The sequence below is a fragment of the Miniopterus schreibersii genome (assembly GCF_964146895.1).
Source record: "Miniopterus schreibersii genome assembly, chromosome: 21".
NCBI classification, from domain to species: domain Eukaryota; kingdom Metazoa; phylum Chordata; class Mammalia; order Chiroptera; family Miniopteridae; genus Miniopterus; species Miniopterus schreibersii.
The window spans coordinates 12,292,506-12,304,545 of NC_138123.1; the positions used below are offsets into that span (position 1 = coordinate 12,292,506).

The following is a 12,040-nucleotide window of genomic DNA, read 5'->3' on the forward strand; positions in this document are numbered from 1 at the left end:
ATGTATGATAAATGTCCACTGGACTTTTAAATCAATAGATGTCACGGAGACAGAAAGTAGGATGGTGGCCGCCAGGGGTGGGAGAGGGGACTGGGAGCTGCTGTTTAATGGGACAGAGTTTCAGTCTGGGAAGGTGAACAGAGTTTTGTGGCTGGATGGTGGTGGCCGTTGGACAACTGCAAATGAATGTACTTAACACTGCTGAGCTGTACACTTCAAAGTGCTAAGACGGTACATTTTATGTCCCGTGTCTCTCACAATTGAAAACTGAACTTTAAAAAAGAAATCAGTGATGAGGGGTAAACAATGGAATGAAATAAGCCAGTGTCACGGCTGCCAGCGTACCAGATCTTAGATTAAAAACAGCCACAAATTCTAAGCAACTCTCCAGCAAGAGCTGCGATCTGTTTCCCCGCACCCTGAATCCAGCTGGGCTGTCCCTCGACTGGCCCAGCAGAACAAGCGGAAGTGACACCGTGTGGTTTCCAACCTGAGCACCGAGGGGCCTGCAGGCTCCCGCTCCCACCGGCCCGGGGAGCTCCTCCGCCACCGCACGTGGCCCAGCTGACGGCCAGCGCCAACCGGCCACGGAAGCGAGGTTATCTCAGAGCAGCCAGCTCCCCTCGGGCCGCAGGATGACACATGAGCCACCCAGGCAAGGCTGGCAGAACGCCCGGGGAGCCCGCTGCACCCGGCCCAGACGGCTGACCCACAACGGGTAACTGATGGGGTGAGGAAGGCGTCCACTGAGGCAGAGCCAGCCACAGGCTCTGAGTCTTCCGTCCTGCACCTGAAGATCAGGCCCCCTGCCCTGGCCAAAGCCACCTCCTGTTTGCTGATCAGTCTGTAAGTCTAAGGCAGAGAGTGACAAAGTCCAGGGAGCAGGGGACAGGGTGCTCCAAGCCTAAGGCTGGGAGGGGTGAGTGGTGGACTCTCTAGAACTGGACTCATGAGGACAGAGGTGGGGACAAGCTCCTCCTCTCTCTGGAATGCTCTCCGTAAGGTTCTAACAGTCAACAATACAAGTCGGACCTCGAGAGGTCAACCCAGAAGGTGAGGACACCGAGTGAGCCCCACAGCTGTGCAACGAGCTGCCTCTCGCTGGGCACAGGAACTGGGACAGAGAGCTCTGCCCCACAGAGACTGCGCTCTTTGCTACAAGGACCCAAGTGAAAACGGGTGACATACTAACTTGATTTTATCGAGCCTTCTCAATTCACCAGGTTCCCAAGGGACCCGCTGGTATCTGTGGACAGTGACGGCCAGCATGAGTGTGATCCACACTGGCCTCTATCAGCGTCCTGTTCTCAAGCACCTGTCCCCTGCGCTGGCCCCAGGAGCTGAGCCCCTGTCAGCAGCTGCCCAGGCGCCACCCGATCCTTGTCCTGGGATGTCACCTGCACAGGTTAGTAACAGATGAAATGGGCTGTTCCACCAACAGCTGATTCGGGAACATTTAACAAGGTAAAGTCTTAAGAGCAGATATTCTCACAGGGCCCACGATGGACTTAGGCCTCGGACATGTTCAGTATTATTTTGACTTCTCTGTGTCTCCATCGCTGTGGAGTCATCAGACAGGAAAGCCTGTGCTGCCTCTTGGGCCGCTGTCCCCAGGCTGCCACTCCCATGGCCCATGGCTGAGCACCAGTGTGCCTGTCACCCCTAGATCTCATTACAGGACTTGTGCTTCTCGGTCACCCATTCGGGGAGCCCACATAAAAGGAAACTGAGGACCTGGGTTAATGCCAATGCGATCGGCTCCAGCTTCCTTTACATGGCACCAGGCAAGGATTTACTGTTGGAACTGGGAGTATGGTCACTCCAGGCTGCTCCCTCCCACCCTACCCTCAGCTGCTCCTTCAACCAGTGTCCAGACCCCTAGGGGGACTCCAGCTTCCAGCCACACCACTGTCCCTCATCCTGCCTCTGCAGAGACCCAGGTTTTCAACCTGCAGTGGAAATAAAAGATAACACATGCAGGATGCAGATGCTGGGGACCCAGCGCAGTGGTCCACACAAGCAGAGGCAGCTGGGCAGAGAAAGCTGTGCTCACCGAGCGCACACTCATCTGCACCAACGCCACGGAGCCGCACACCACCTCTCAACTCTGACCTGAGGATCGCCCCAACTTTCACACGCTCCACATCCTAAGGCTGCTTAGTTGGGGTGGTCAGCAACCACTTACTGTGGTTTATAATACAGGGTGTCCCATAGGCACCTTTAACAGCTGATAACTCACGTTAAGTTGGAAAATGAACTGCATGTTCATAAACACTGACTTTATAATCATTCAAAGCGTGTATACATTTTTTGGGACACCCCATATTTATATCATCATAATACAAATGCTAACTTTGTGCAACATGCCAGTTGTCCTTACCGAGCTGAACCCTTGTCCAATGTTCCATTTTAAGGCACAGGCCCCATGTGAGGGCCTCCTGCAGACCCCCTGTTGCTCCACCCCCACCCTCCTCAAAGGCCCCCTGGATGCCCATTTCTACTGGGATGAGCAACTGCGGGAACAAGAGAAAAACCACGACGCATCCCCTTCAAGTGACGTGCTTGACAGACCCGGTCTGCCCTCAGGTCTAAGCCCTACTCCAGGCATGCATTCGTCCGCATCACCCCAGTTACGGAAAGAGCCCTCCGACACCCAGCTCGGAATGTTCTAGAACACCTGCCTTCTGGTGTTTTGCTGCTTATTAATGCGCTTCTACTGGGGCAACTAGAGAGGATGCGGAAATGAATTAAATCAGTTATGCTTGATACAGTACTCTTATGCAATACTGGCAATAATAATAATAAATAATAAATAATGGCTGCCTGGGAGACGGGAGTTAGTCAGTGATCCAAGTCAGGCTGTATTAGCTAATACACATACGTGTGTATCGCTGGTGATTTCAGCTCCGGGCAGTACGAAGCAAGCCTCCCATTTCTCTCTCAGCCTCAGGACTCTTGCACCTGAGATCCGACTCTTGCACGCAATTGCCTTGGATACACAGTCTTGTCTCTGCCACGGTCTCTCTGGTCCCTACCTACCCAACTTCCCGTCCCTGCTGCACTTCTGATTTCATTTTCATAAAAGCAGCTGTTACCCACTCCCACCCAAAAACATTTTTTTAAAGCTCTGCCTTATGGAGCAGCCCCACCAGGGCACTGAGTGCTGGTGGGCGGGGGCAGGCCCCAGACGGGCTGCGCCAGACAGGCTGAGCCTGCTGCCCCAGAAGGGCCTCGCCCAGGCAACCACACAGCTCTGCTAACCCATCACCAGCCCCTTCCCCCTCCTCTCGGTTTCCACCAGTGCGGGGCTGCTGCCTTCTGAGTCCATCTGAAGAAAAATATGTAACGATGCAATTCTTTTTAAAAGGGCAAGCAAATCTAAATTTAATCCAACTTACCCTTGTTTCCCAGGAGAAAGGGGCAGAGTGCTCATCTTGCCAAGTTATGTCCTGAAATGAAAATTCAAGAAGAAATCTGAAATATAAACCCAAACACCCCATGCAAACATCTCCTAAGGCCACGGGGGAACCAAAATTTAGGAATAATCCCAACTCCTGGCTGGAAACAAGCCTGGTGTTTTGATGCTCTGCTTAGAATGTGCTGACTTCAGTCTGGCTGCACCCTACCTCTGGTTGGGGCTGCAAGTCCTCCATGGCCAGACATCGATGAGGGCCTGGGAGGCCCCATGACGGCTTGATGATAGGGATGTTCGGTAGAAAGGGAAGGGGACTTTGGGGCTGGGGGCTCAGCCCTACAGTGATGAGCCAAGTGGCCATGGGAAACCTCAGTTTCCTCATCTGTCAAAGGAGAGTCATTCTTCCCTTGCAGGCTGTTTTGGGATTAAATGGGGTAACAATACAAGACGAGCAACGATCTGCCAGTCAACGCTGACACATCTGAGCCACAGTCCTTCCCCCATCTGCCTACCAGAGTTCTGAAAGGCATTGATCCGCAAAATCAATGAAAATGCCAATTTAATGCAAGTGCCTAAGTATAATGAGAACTCTGACATCACTCCCCATCCTCACAAAGCAGAACAGGATAGCAAAGAGCCCCTCAGAACAGTCGCTGAGAACTTGACCTTGGATCCATTACGTCTGCTCACTGGCCTAAACAATGACAGGGAAACGGTCTTTCCTTGGTGACCCCCTCCAACCCACCAGCTGTCTTCCTGTGCCAACAAATGCCTCATCTGTGCCCAGCTTCTATTGGGGATCATATTTTCTGAACCAAACATTGGGACATATTGGGTGACAGATTGAAACTGGGATGTTTTGAGTTGAGACTGTCCTTCCACAAAGCACCCCAGGTAAATGATGTCTTCTCCTCCTGCCCCAGAGCTGGGTTCACTGGCGCTGACTGTCCCCTACTCTAGGAGGCAAACCGATCCTGCAGACGTGCCTGCTGCCTTCGGGGCCGCCTCCGTCCCCACCCGGCCTGAGCCTCTCCCGTTTGCATGTCTGCTATCGCTCGCAGCTGTCAGGCAAGGCTTAAAAAAAAAGATGAAGGCTTAAAAAAAAAGATGAGAGGGAGCGTGGGCCGCTGCCCTCCCGACTGGAATTTCAGTTAAACCCGAGTTATTTTCATTTACAAACTCCGTCCCTCCAAAAATGGAAATGGACTGCCTGGAGGAATGTGAGTTAAGAAGCCTGTGTGACCAGGAATCTCCCAGCACAGGCTGTGGGCTCCTGCATGCTGGTCCTGGGGGGGTGTCGGGGGGAGAGGAGTGCAGTTGAGCTAAATGACCTGAAGGTCCCTACATTCTATGATCTCAGAAGTAATAAAAAAAGATGGAATTTGTTTTCAGATGGGAAAAACAAAGGCGGCCAATGGAATGTAAATATCATTTCAGCTGGATTTGGGCCTGTACAGAAAGTACAGGGAATTCAACAGACAAATGTGTCCCTTCTGTCCGAAGGTGGGGCAGCCCAGTGGCCACCTCTGTGGACAGAGGAAATGTGTGCAGGGGCAGGGAAGGGAGCAGGGCCACTAGCCGAGGGCAGGACACACCGGAGCTGGACTCCCCTTCTCATGTGATATTGCTGCTCTTCTAAATATTAATTATGCAGCTTGAGTCCCTTTGAAATCTGCAAAGGTATTTGGTCTTCGAAGGTGAATGAGTTCCAGACCCTACACACCAAAGACTCGGCCTGGAGCCTGGTGAGCCAGCATCTCCAGTGGTCGCAGCCACGAGCTGGCGTTCCGAGGGTCAGAGACGGGGGAGGGTCACTGATTTCGCCCCAATTTGGTGTCAAGTTAAGTGTCTTTTGTTTGCTCCAGCAAGAAACTGAGTCAAGGGGCAAATTCCTGAGATTTCTGCAATTCTGAGCGCATAAAAAAATAATAAAGCGCCTAACAAAAATAAACATGCCAAGCAAAAATGTGATTGAAGCTCTGATGTCAGCCACTGGCCGCACACTCCAGCCTCAGAAAGCGGAGGCGGCAAGGACAGGCTCCCCAGGCAGCTGCAGGCAAAGTGGCATCAGGATTGAGAAGCGGCAGCACACATGTGCGTGTGCGCACACATGCTCACACACACACACACACACACACAGATGCTCACACACTTGCACACATGCTCACACCCGCACTCACACACACACGCTCACCCCCACACCTCCCACGCACACACGCTCATACACACACACTCATTTGCACACACATGCACACTTGCAAACACGCTCATACACACACACACACACACACTCTCACACTCACACGCTCACACACAGCGCTCTCTTTCTCCTAATCCCATGATTACCGGCAGGCAACCAGAACGCGGCCAGGCACATGCCTGTGGACAATCACATGTTTTCCGCGGGGTTCCTTGGAAGCCTCCCCACCGGCCCCCGGGCCCGACATCTGAAGCTGAGCACGAAAACACATCTGCTTCCGAGACCGCAGAGCAGCCGGGCAGCTTCACTTGGGCCACGAGTTATCCTCAGCGTTAAATTCCGCCCCGTGAGCGACGCCCAGACCAGAGACAACACTAAACCTCTCTGGAAACAATTTCATCTCTGGAGCACGGCTCAGGGCAAAAAGCAGAGGGGCCCTGGCCGGGTGGCTCAGCTGGGTTAGAGCCAAAAAGGTGCGGATTTGATTCCTGGTCAGGGCACGTCCTAGGTTTTGGGTTTGACCCCCAGTTAGGGCACGTACGGGAAGCCACCGATCAATGTTTCGCTCTCACATTGATGTTTGTTTCTCTGTCCTACCTCTAAACATGCCTGGGTAAGGATTTAAAAAAAACAACACAAAAAACAGGAAAGCCACAGAGAGTCATATGGACACAAGCTCTGGGCAGTTATCAGAGGCCAGCGTACACGTGGCAGGCTGGGGGGGCCCCCACACGACTCCAGGGACTCAGGATGGACACACACCAAGTATCTTTCCTGACCGTCCAGAGGCCTGGGCTCTTGCTCACCTGGGACATGTTCACCCAAATGTCATCTCCTAACAGAAACAGTGTTTTTTTTTGTTTGTTAATCTCTACCCAAGGGTATTTTTTCCTTTGATTTTTTTAGAGAGAGTGGAATGGAGGGAGGGAGTAGGGGAGAGAGACATCAACTGGTTGCCTCCCACACATGCCCTGAACAGGGCGGGAAATCGAATCTGCAACCCTTCGGTGTATAGGCCAGTGCTCTACCCACTGAGCAACACGAGCCAGAACTAGAAATAGCATTTTTTCAAAAAATAAGAATATATATTCCTGCCCATAGTCCTAGAACATGTATTTCGCAGGAAAGCTCCAGCATTGACTCCTTTACTACCTGGCAACAGATCCCAGGGAGCTTTAAGACCTCTGTGGCCCAGACACTGTAACTTTTCCAGGCTGCAACTGGGGTGGGCTGAAGCAGGCTCGAACCAACTGGTCAATGACTGTGACATTGTTGGCAATGTACTAAATGTACACATAAAAATGGTTAGAACGGTATATTATGCATATTTTAACACAAAAATATCTGAAAAGGCTACATTAACTCTATGAGTCCAACTCTATCACATTCTGGAAAAGGCAAAATTATGGAGACAGTAAAAAGATCAGTGATTGCCAGGGGTTAAGGGAGGGAGGGAGGAGTGGGCAGAGCACAGGGGATTTTTAGGGCAATGAAATACTCTGTCCCATACTGTAATCCTGGGTACTTCCCTCGAAGCCCACAGGATGTTCACCGAGAGGAAACCCAACAGAAGCCATGGACTCTGGGCAATAACGCTGTCAGTGGAGGCTCATCCACTGTAACAAAGGCACCACTGGCTGGGGGAGCGAGCCTGGGACACCACACAGCGGTGTCGCCGCACCTCCCACGGCTCTGGTCAGTGCGTCACCTGGAGGCCTGGATCCAGCTGCTCCCTCGACTCCTCCGAACATACCTTGGCTGCAGCCAATTCATCACATTCTACATTAAATGCAATTTCTGCAATTCAATCTTTAAAGGATTTTGGTAATTTGCTTTTGAAATTATTTGGTTACAAGTAACTCCCCTATGATTGGCCATAATTTCTCTGTGAAAGACATGACTATTCCAGAAGTCCTCGAAATGGAGAAAGTCTGGTCTGAAAGTTCATTGCAAACGCGGAGAAACTACCAATATTCACCTTCCCTCCCATTTCTTCTTTTGCAACTTTCCAGTTTGGGGGCCAGTGAATTACGTTGCCGCGTGTGGAACAGAGATAGCACCGTGGACGGCTCTGCCTGCAGTGGGTGTCTCTCAGGTCCTCCAGGTGGGTCCAAGGAAGGAAGTGGGGGGCATGGGCTTTCTGGTCGCCTCTGGCTCCCACTACACAGGCCAGGCCACTAGCAGCCAGCAAACAGGAAGTGGCCCCTCTTCTGGAACATTTAAAGAATTACTTCTACAGCCCCAGGCCCCACAAAAGTCTTGTCTACACTCCGGGCCTCTCTGAAGGGCAGGCTGGGGGCCCTTCTGTAACCTCAGCCTCAACAACTGCGCCTTCCTGCAGATGCCCTCTCCAGGGCACACCTGTCGCAGGTATCCAGTGGAATGGCCCCCTGCTGGGTCCTTACTGGACTTGGGTTCACACAGGAACTATCCACAGACACAGGCTCAAGACTCTCCGAAGGGGTCCCCTTGCCTAGCAGTTCCCAGACCTAGCTGCCAATTAGAATCAGAGGGTGTTGCGTCAACAGACAGAAGCTGTGGGTCGCACCTGACTTAGTTTCACAAAACCAACACCTCCCTGGGTAATCCCCACACAGCCGCCCCCCTGGGCAGCTTACCCAGGTCAGGACTTCACAGACACCAACCCCTTCTTCACCCGGGGAACACCTGGCCACTTGGCCACGCAGGCTCGCTGACCTCCAGGGCGCAAGGGACACGCCCCATGCAGACCTGCCCTCAATCAATCCTCCCAGGTGGCCTTCAGCATCCCCAAATAGGGACCTGTCCTAAACCAGCCCCGGGCCAGGCTGCTCTCACGAGGGGCTCATGTTTTCTGGGCAGCTCTCACATTCTGCTTGGGATCAGGGGAAATCGGGGCCATGTGGCAGTTCGCATTAGTATAACCATCACACATGAACAGTCTCCCAGCACGCGGCAAGGCTCTGGCATAATGAGAACCATGGCTAAAGGCTCCTTTTATTCTTCCCGGCATTCAAAGATTAAAGAAAAAGTACAACTACACTTCTAATCACACGGCTGCTGAACTTCAGTAAGTATGTCACCGTGAACAGTCAGCGCTCCTGTCCGCTAGACTCAGAACATGCTGCTCCGTCTGCTAAATCTCACCTCCTACCAGGAGCACTGGGCTTCCGAAAGTCAGAATCCCAACCAGGAAACACATCTGATCTTCCTCGAGTGACTCAGAAACTGCGTCGGGATCCTAGAGCACTGCCAGGTGCTCCCCAGAACAATAAATTGTCCCTGTATCCCTGTTCTGATTGACAGGTGGTCGCATCTTGGCTGAAAGCTAAGACTTTCAACTGTAAGATACTGTAAGCTGGAGAAATCAGAAATAAGGCACAGCCTGCAGGAATGGGAGAGACCCTGCTCTGTGTTGCTGACTGTGTCATCTTTGAGTGATGTCAGGTGGCCTGGGCCTCCTGGCACATCCAGCATGGAGCATGCTCTTCCCGGGGAGCTGTTTAGTGTCGGTCTGCGCCTCAAAGCGTATTAAACATAGTGGAGGCAACCCTGCTCCTTGGTATTCAGTCAAATGAGTTAAAAACTCATGTCTGCAAAAAACCTGCACGCTGATGTTCACAGCAGCTTTATTCACATTTGCCAAAACTAGGGAACAACGGATTTCCTTTGGTATTAAACAAATGAATAAACTGTGGAACATAAGACAATGGAATATTATCCATCACTAAAAAGAAATGAGCTATCGAGCCATGAAAAGAGATGGAGGAAACTTAAATGCACATTGCTAAGTGAAAGAAACCCACCTGAAAGGCTACCTGATGTGCGATTTCAACTATCACATTCTGAAAAAAGCAAGACTATGGGGACAGTAAAAACATCAGCGGTTCACAGGGGTTGAGGGGGAAAGGGATGAACAGGCAGAGCACAGAGGGTGTTCAGGGCCGTGAAATACTCTGTATGATGCTATGATGCTGGATACATTTGTGGCCGGTGTGGCTTAGCTGGTTGAGCATCGTTTGGTGCCCCGAGAGGTCACGGTTCAATTCCTGGTCAGGGCACATACCTAGGATTTGGGCTCATTCCCCAGTAAGGGGTGAGCTGGAGGCAGCCACTCGATGTTTCTCTCTCTCTCTCTCCCTCTCCCTCTCTATCTCTCCGTCTCCCTCTCTATTCCTCTCTCCAGGGAATCAATAAAAACTTTTTTTTTTCCCTAAAGAGTGAACCTAATGTAAACTATGGGCTTGGGTGACGATGTCTCCGTGCAGGTTCACTGACTGTACCCCTCTGGTACGCTGGGTCGTGGGGGAGGCTGGGCACAGACGTGTGGGAACTCTCTGCTTTCTGCTCAGTTTTGCCGTGAACCTAAAATATTGCTCTCAAAAATTGCCTACAAAAAAAGGGCAGGGGTGAGAGAGGAAGAAGAATCACTAAAATATGCTGTCTTTTACCAACTGCTTCTTCTTAAAGAAGGGGCTAATAGCTGCTCACATATTTATGGAATCGATGGTTTTCCCTTTGACTTGCAATATATTTAATTCTGCTGATAAGAGTGTATCCGTAAGTAGACTACAGGCTGCACTTCCGACAACAGCAAGGCGGTTATGACTGAACCACCGGGCAGCTTCCACCAGGAATACAACTCTGAGCCCGGGCCTGCAGAGACCACAGCAGAGGCAAAGACGCGGGGCCAACGTGGCAATGGGGGGCAGGGGGGCAGGGGGCAGGGGGCCGGGGAGGAGAGGGCTAAGAAAGTGAACAGAGAGATGAGTCGGATGTTTAAACAGGTCTGGTCTTCATTTATTTTTCTGAGAAATGGATATTTTTGCTGGTACTAAAGCAATCTCTTGCTTAGAGTGTAAGAGTGACTCCTGTCAATTAAATGGTGACTCCAGACCTCTCCCCTCCTTCCCTCCCTGCATGACAGTGAACCAGTCATTTAATTTTGCTGCCAAACCTGTTCCCTGGCAGCCACGGGAGCTCGGCTGGCCAACACCATTTCTCCCGGGAGCCTCGGGGGGCAGGGTACCTGCCAGGTGCTCCTCTGGGCAGAGGAGCACAGTCTAAAGGGCAGCCCGCGGGATGGGCCCAGCAGCCTCCCCTCGCAGCCTGTGCCACTGGATCTGGACTCACGGCCACGTTCTTGACTCCTGCCCAGCCCAGGGCTCGAGCCCCAGGTGCAGGGACACGAAAAGCCACGTCCATCCTGTAATTTTTTCTAAAAAATACACAAATCTGCCAGACAGCAGTGGGAACCATAATTACACATTCCACCTTCCTTAAAAACAACAAGTCCAGAATACTGAAAAGTAAGTCTCAAATTTCCCTTTTGTTTTTGTGCCAAAGGCTGAAAAAAGAATAGGCTGAGCTGCTGAAGGGGAAGGGAAGAGACCTCGCGGGTTACAGGTCGTGTCAGGAAGCCACAGACCCAGCCAAACTCAGGTGTAACAAAGATTTCACAATAGAGGGAAGTTCTGGAAGGAGGCTAGCAACTCTTCCTAATGCTGCTTCTGCACTATGTGACACTTTTCACGGTAACATACAGGTACGTCATTTTATAAATTTTATAACAACTTCATTAATTCATTTCAAAAAACAAACATCTAGGCTGGCCAGCCTGGACCTTAAGGAGAGAGGGCAAGGCAGGCCCTTTGCAGGTGGCCCGAGGGCGCCGAGTGCATGAGTGGATGGCAGCAAGGGTGGCTGACCTGGGGTATCCTACACTGACACCCAGGTGCAGGCCGGGGAGCAGGGGGCCTTCGGAGTCCTGCAGAAGAGGGGTGCAGCAGGTGCTGGGGAGTCAGTGAGGCCAGGACTCAGCCCCAGAAAAGGAGGTGAAAGCCAAAAGGAGTAGGACAGCAGCCAGCGAGCCCCTGGGTTCCTGCAGGAGGGGAGGACAGCAGCTGGTGATGCTAAGCTGCTGAAGGGGGGGCAGAGCTGTCAGGCTCCAGAGCCTTAATTCTCTGTGCTCTATGGCACCTCAAATCCAGACCAGGGGCCCAATTCTGCCCAGACCACCTACGCTACAGGGAGCTTGGAAAAGACAAGTAGGTCCATAAGAAGTGCACACGCCAACTGCCCAAATTCCCAGGGTCACCTGCTATGGCCGGTATGGAACCGAGAATGTGGCCAGAGCTCAGAATCCTGTAACTAGCTCTCACCAATGTACTCAGATCCTGCTACTTCGGGGGCAAGAAGTTTGGGAGTGGGGGCAGGGAGCAGAGAGCAATGTTCCTAAAAATTCACGGGTCTTTCTCCCCACTTGAACACACGAAGCAGCAGAAGCAGGCTGGGGTGATCTCTAAACCCTTCTACAATGCAAACCTCTCATCTCCAAAGTCAGCCACACCCCAACTTCAGTGCTGGAGGAAGGACACAGCAATCAAAGAGCAGGCCAAGTGAGACTGTTAAAAGCATCTATTTGCAAGCATGCCTTAATGTTCTAC

General features: G+C 51.8%; 1 protein-coding gene across 2 annotated transcripts in view; it reads right to left on the bottom strand.

Annotated features, from left to right (window-relative positions):
• The window catches only part of LOC308550285 (uncharacterized protein C1orf198 homolog), a 28,343-nt gene that overhangs the window by 12,362 nt on the left and 3,941 nt on the right, over positions 1 to 12,040 (bottom strand). Inside the window, exon 2 of one of the 2 annotated variants that reach the window (XM_081123967.1) lies at positions 3,399 to 3,449. The exons of the other annotated variant lie outside the window; for it this stretch is intronic. Within the exon in view, the coding sequence (XP_080980093.1) occupies positions 3,399 to 3,449 (51 nt within the window). The remainder of the gene's footprint in view (positions 1 to 3,398; positions 3,450 to 12,040) is intronic. 2 annotated transcript variants of the gene reach the window in all.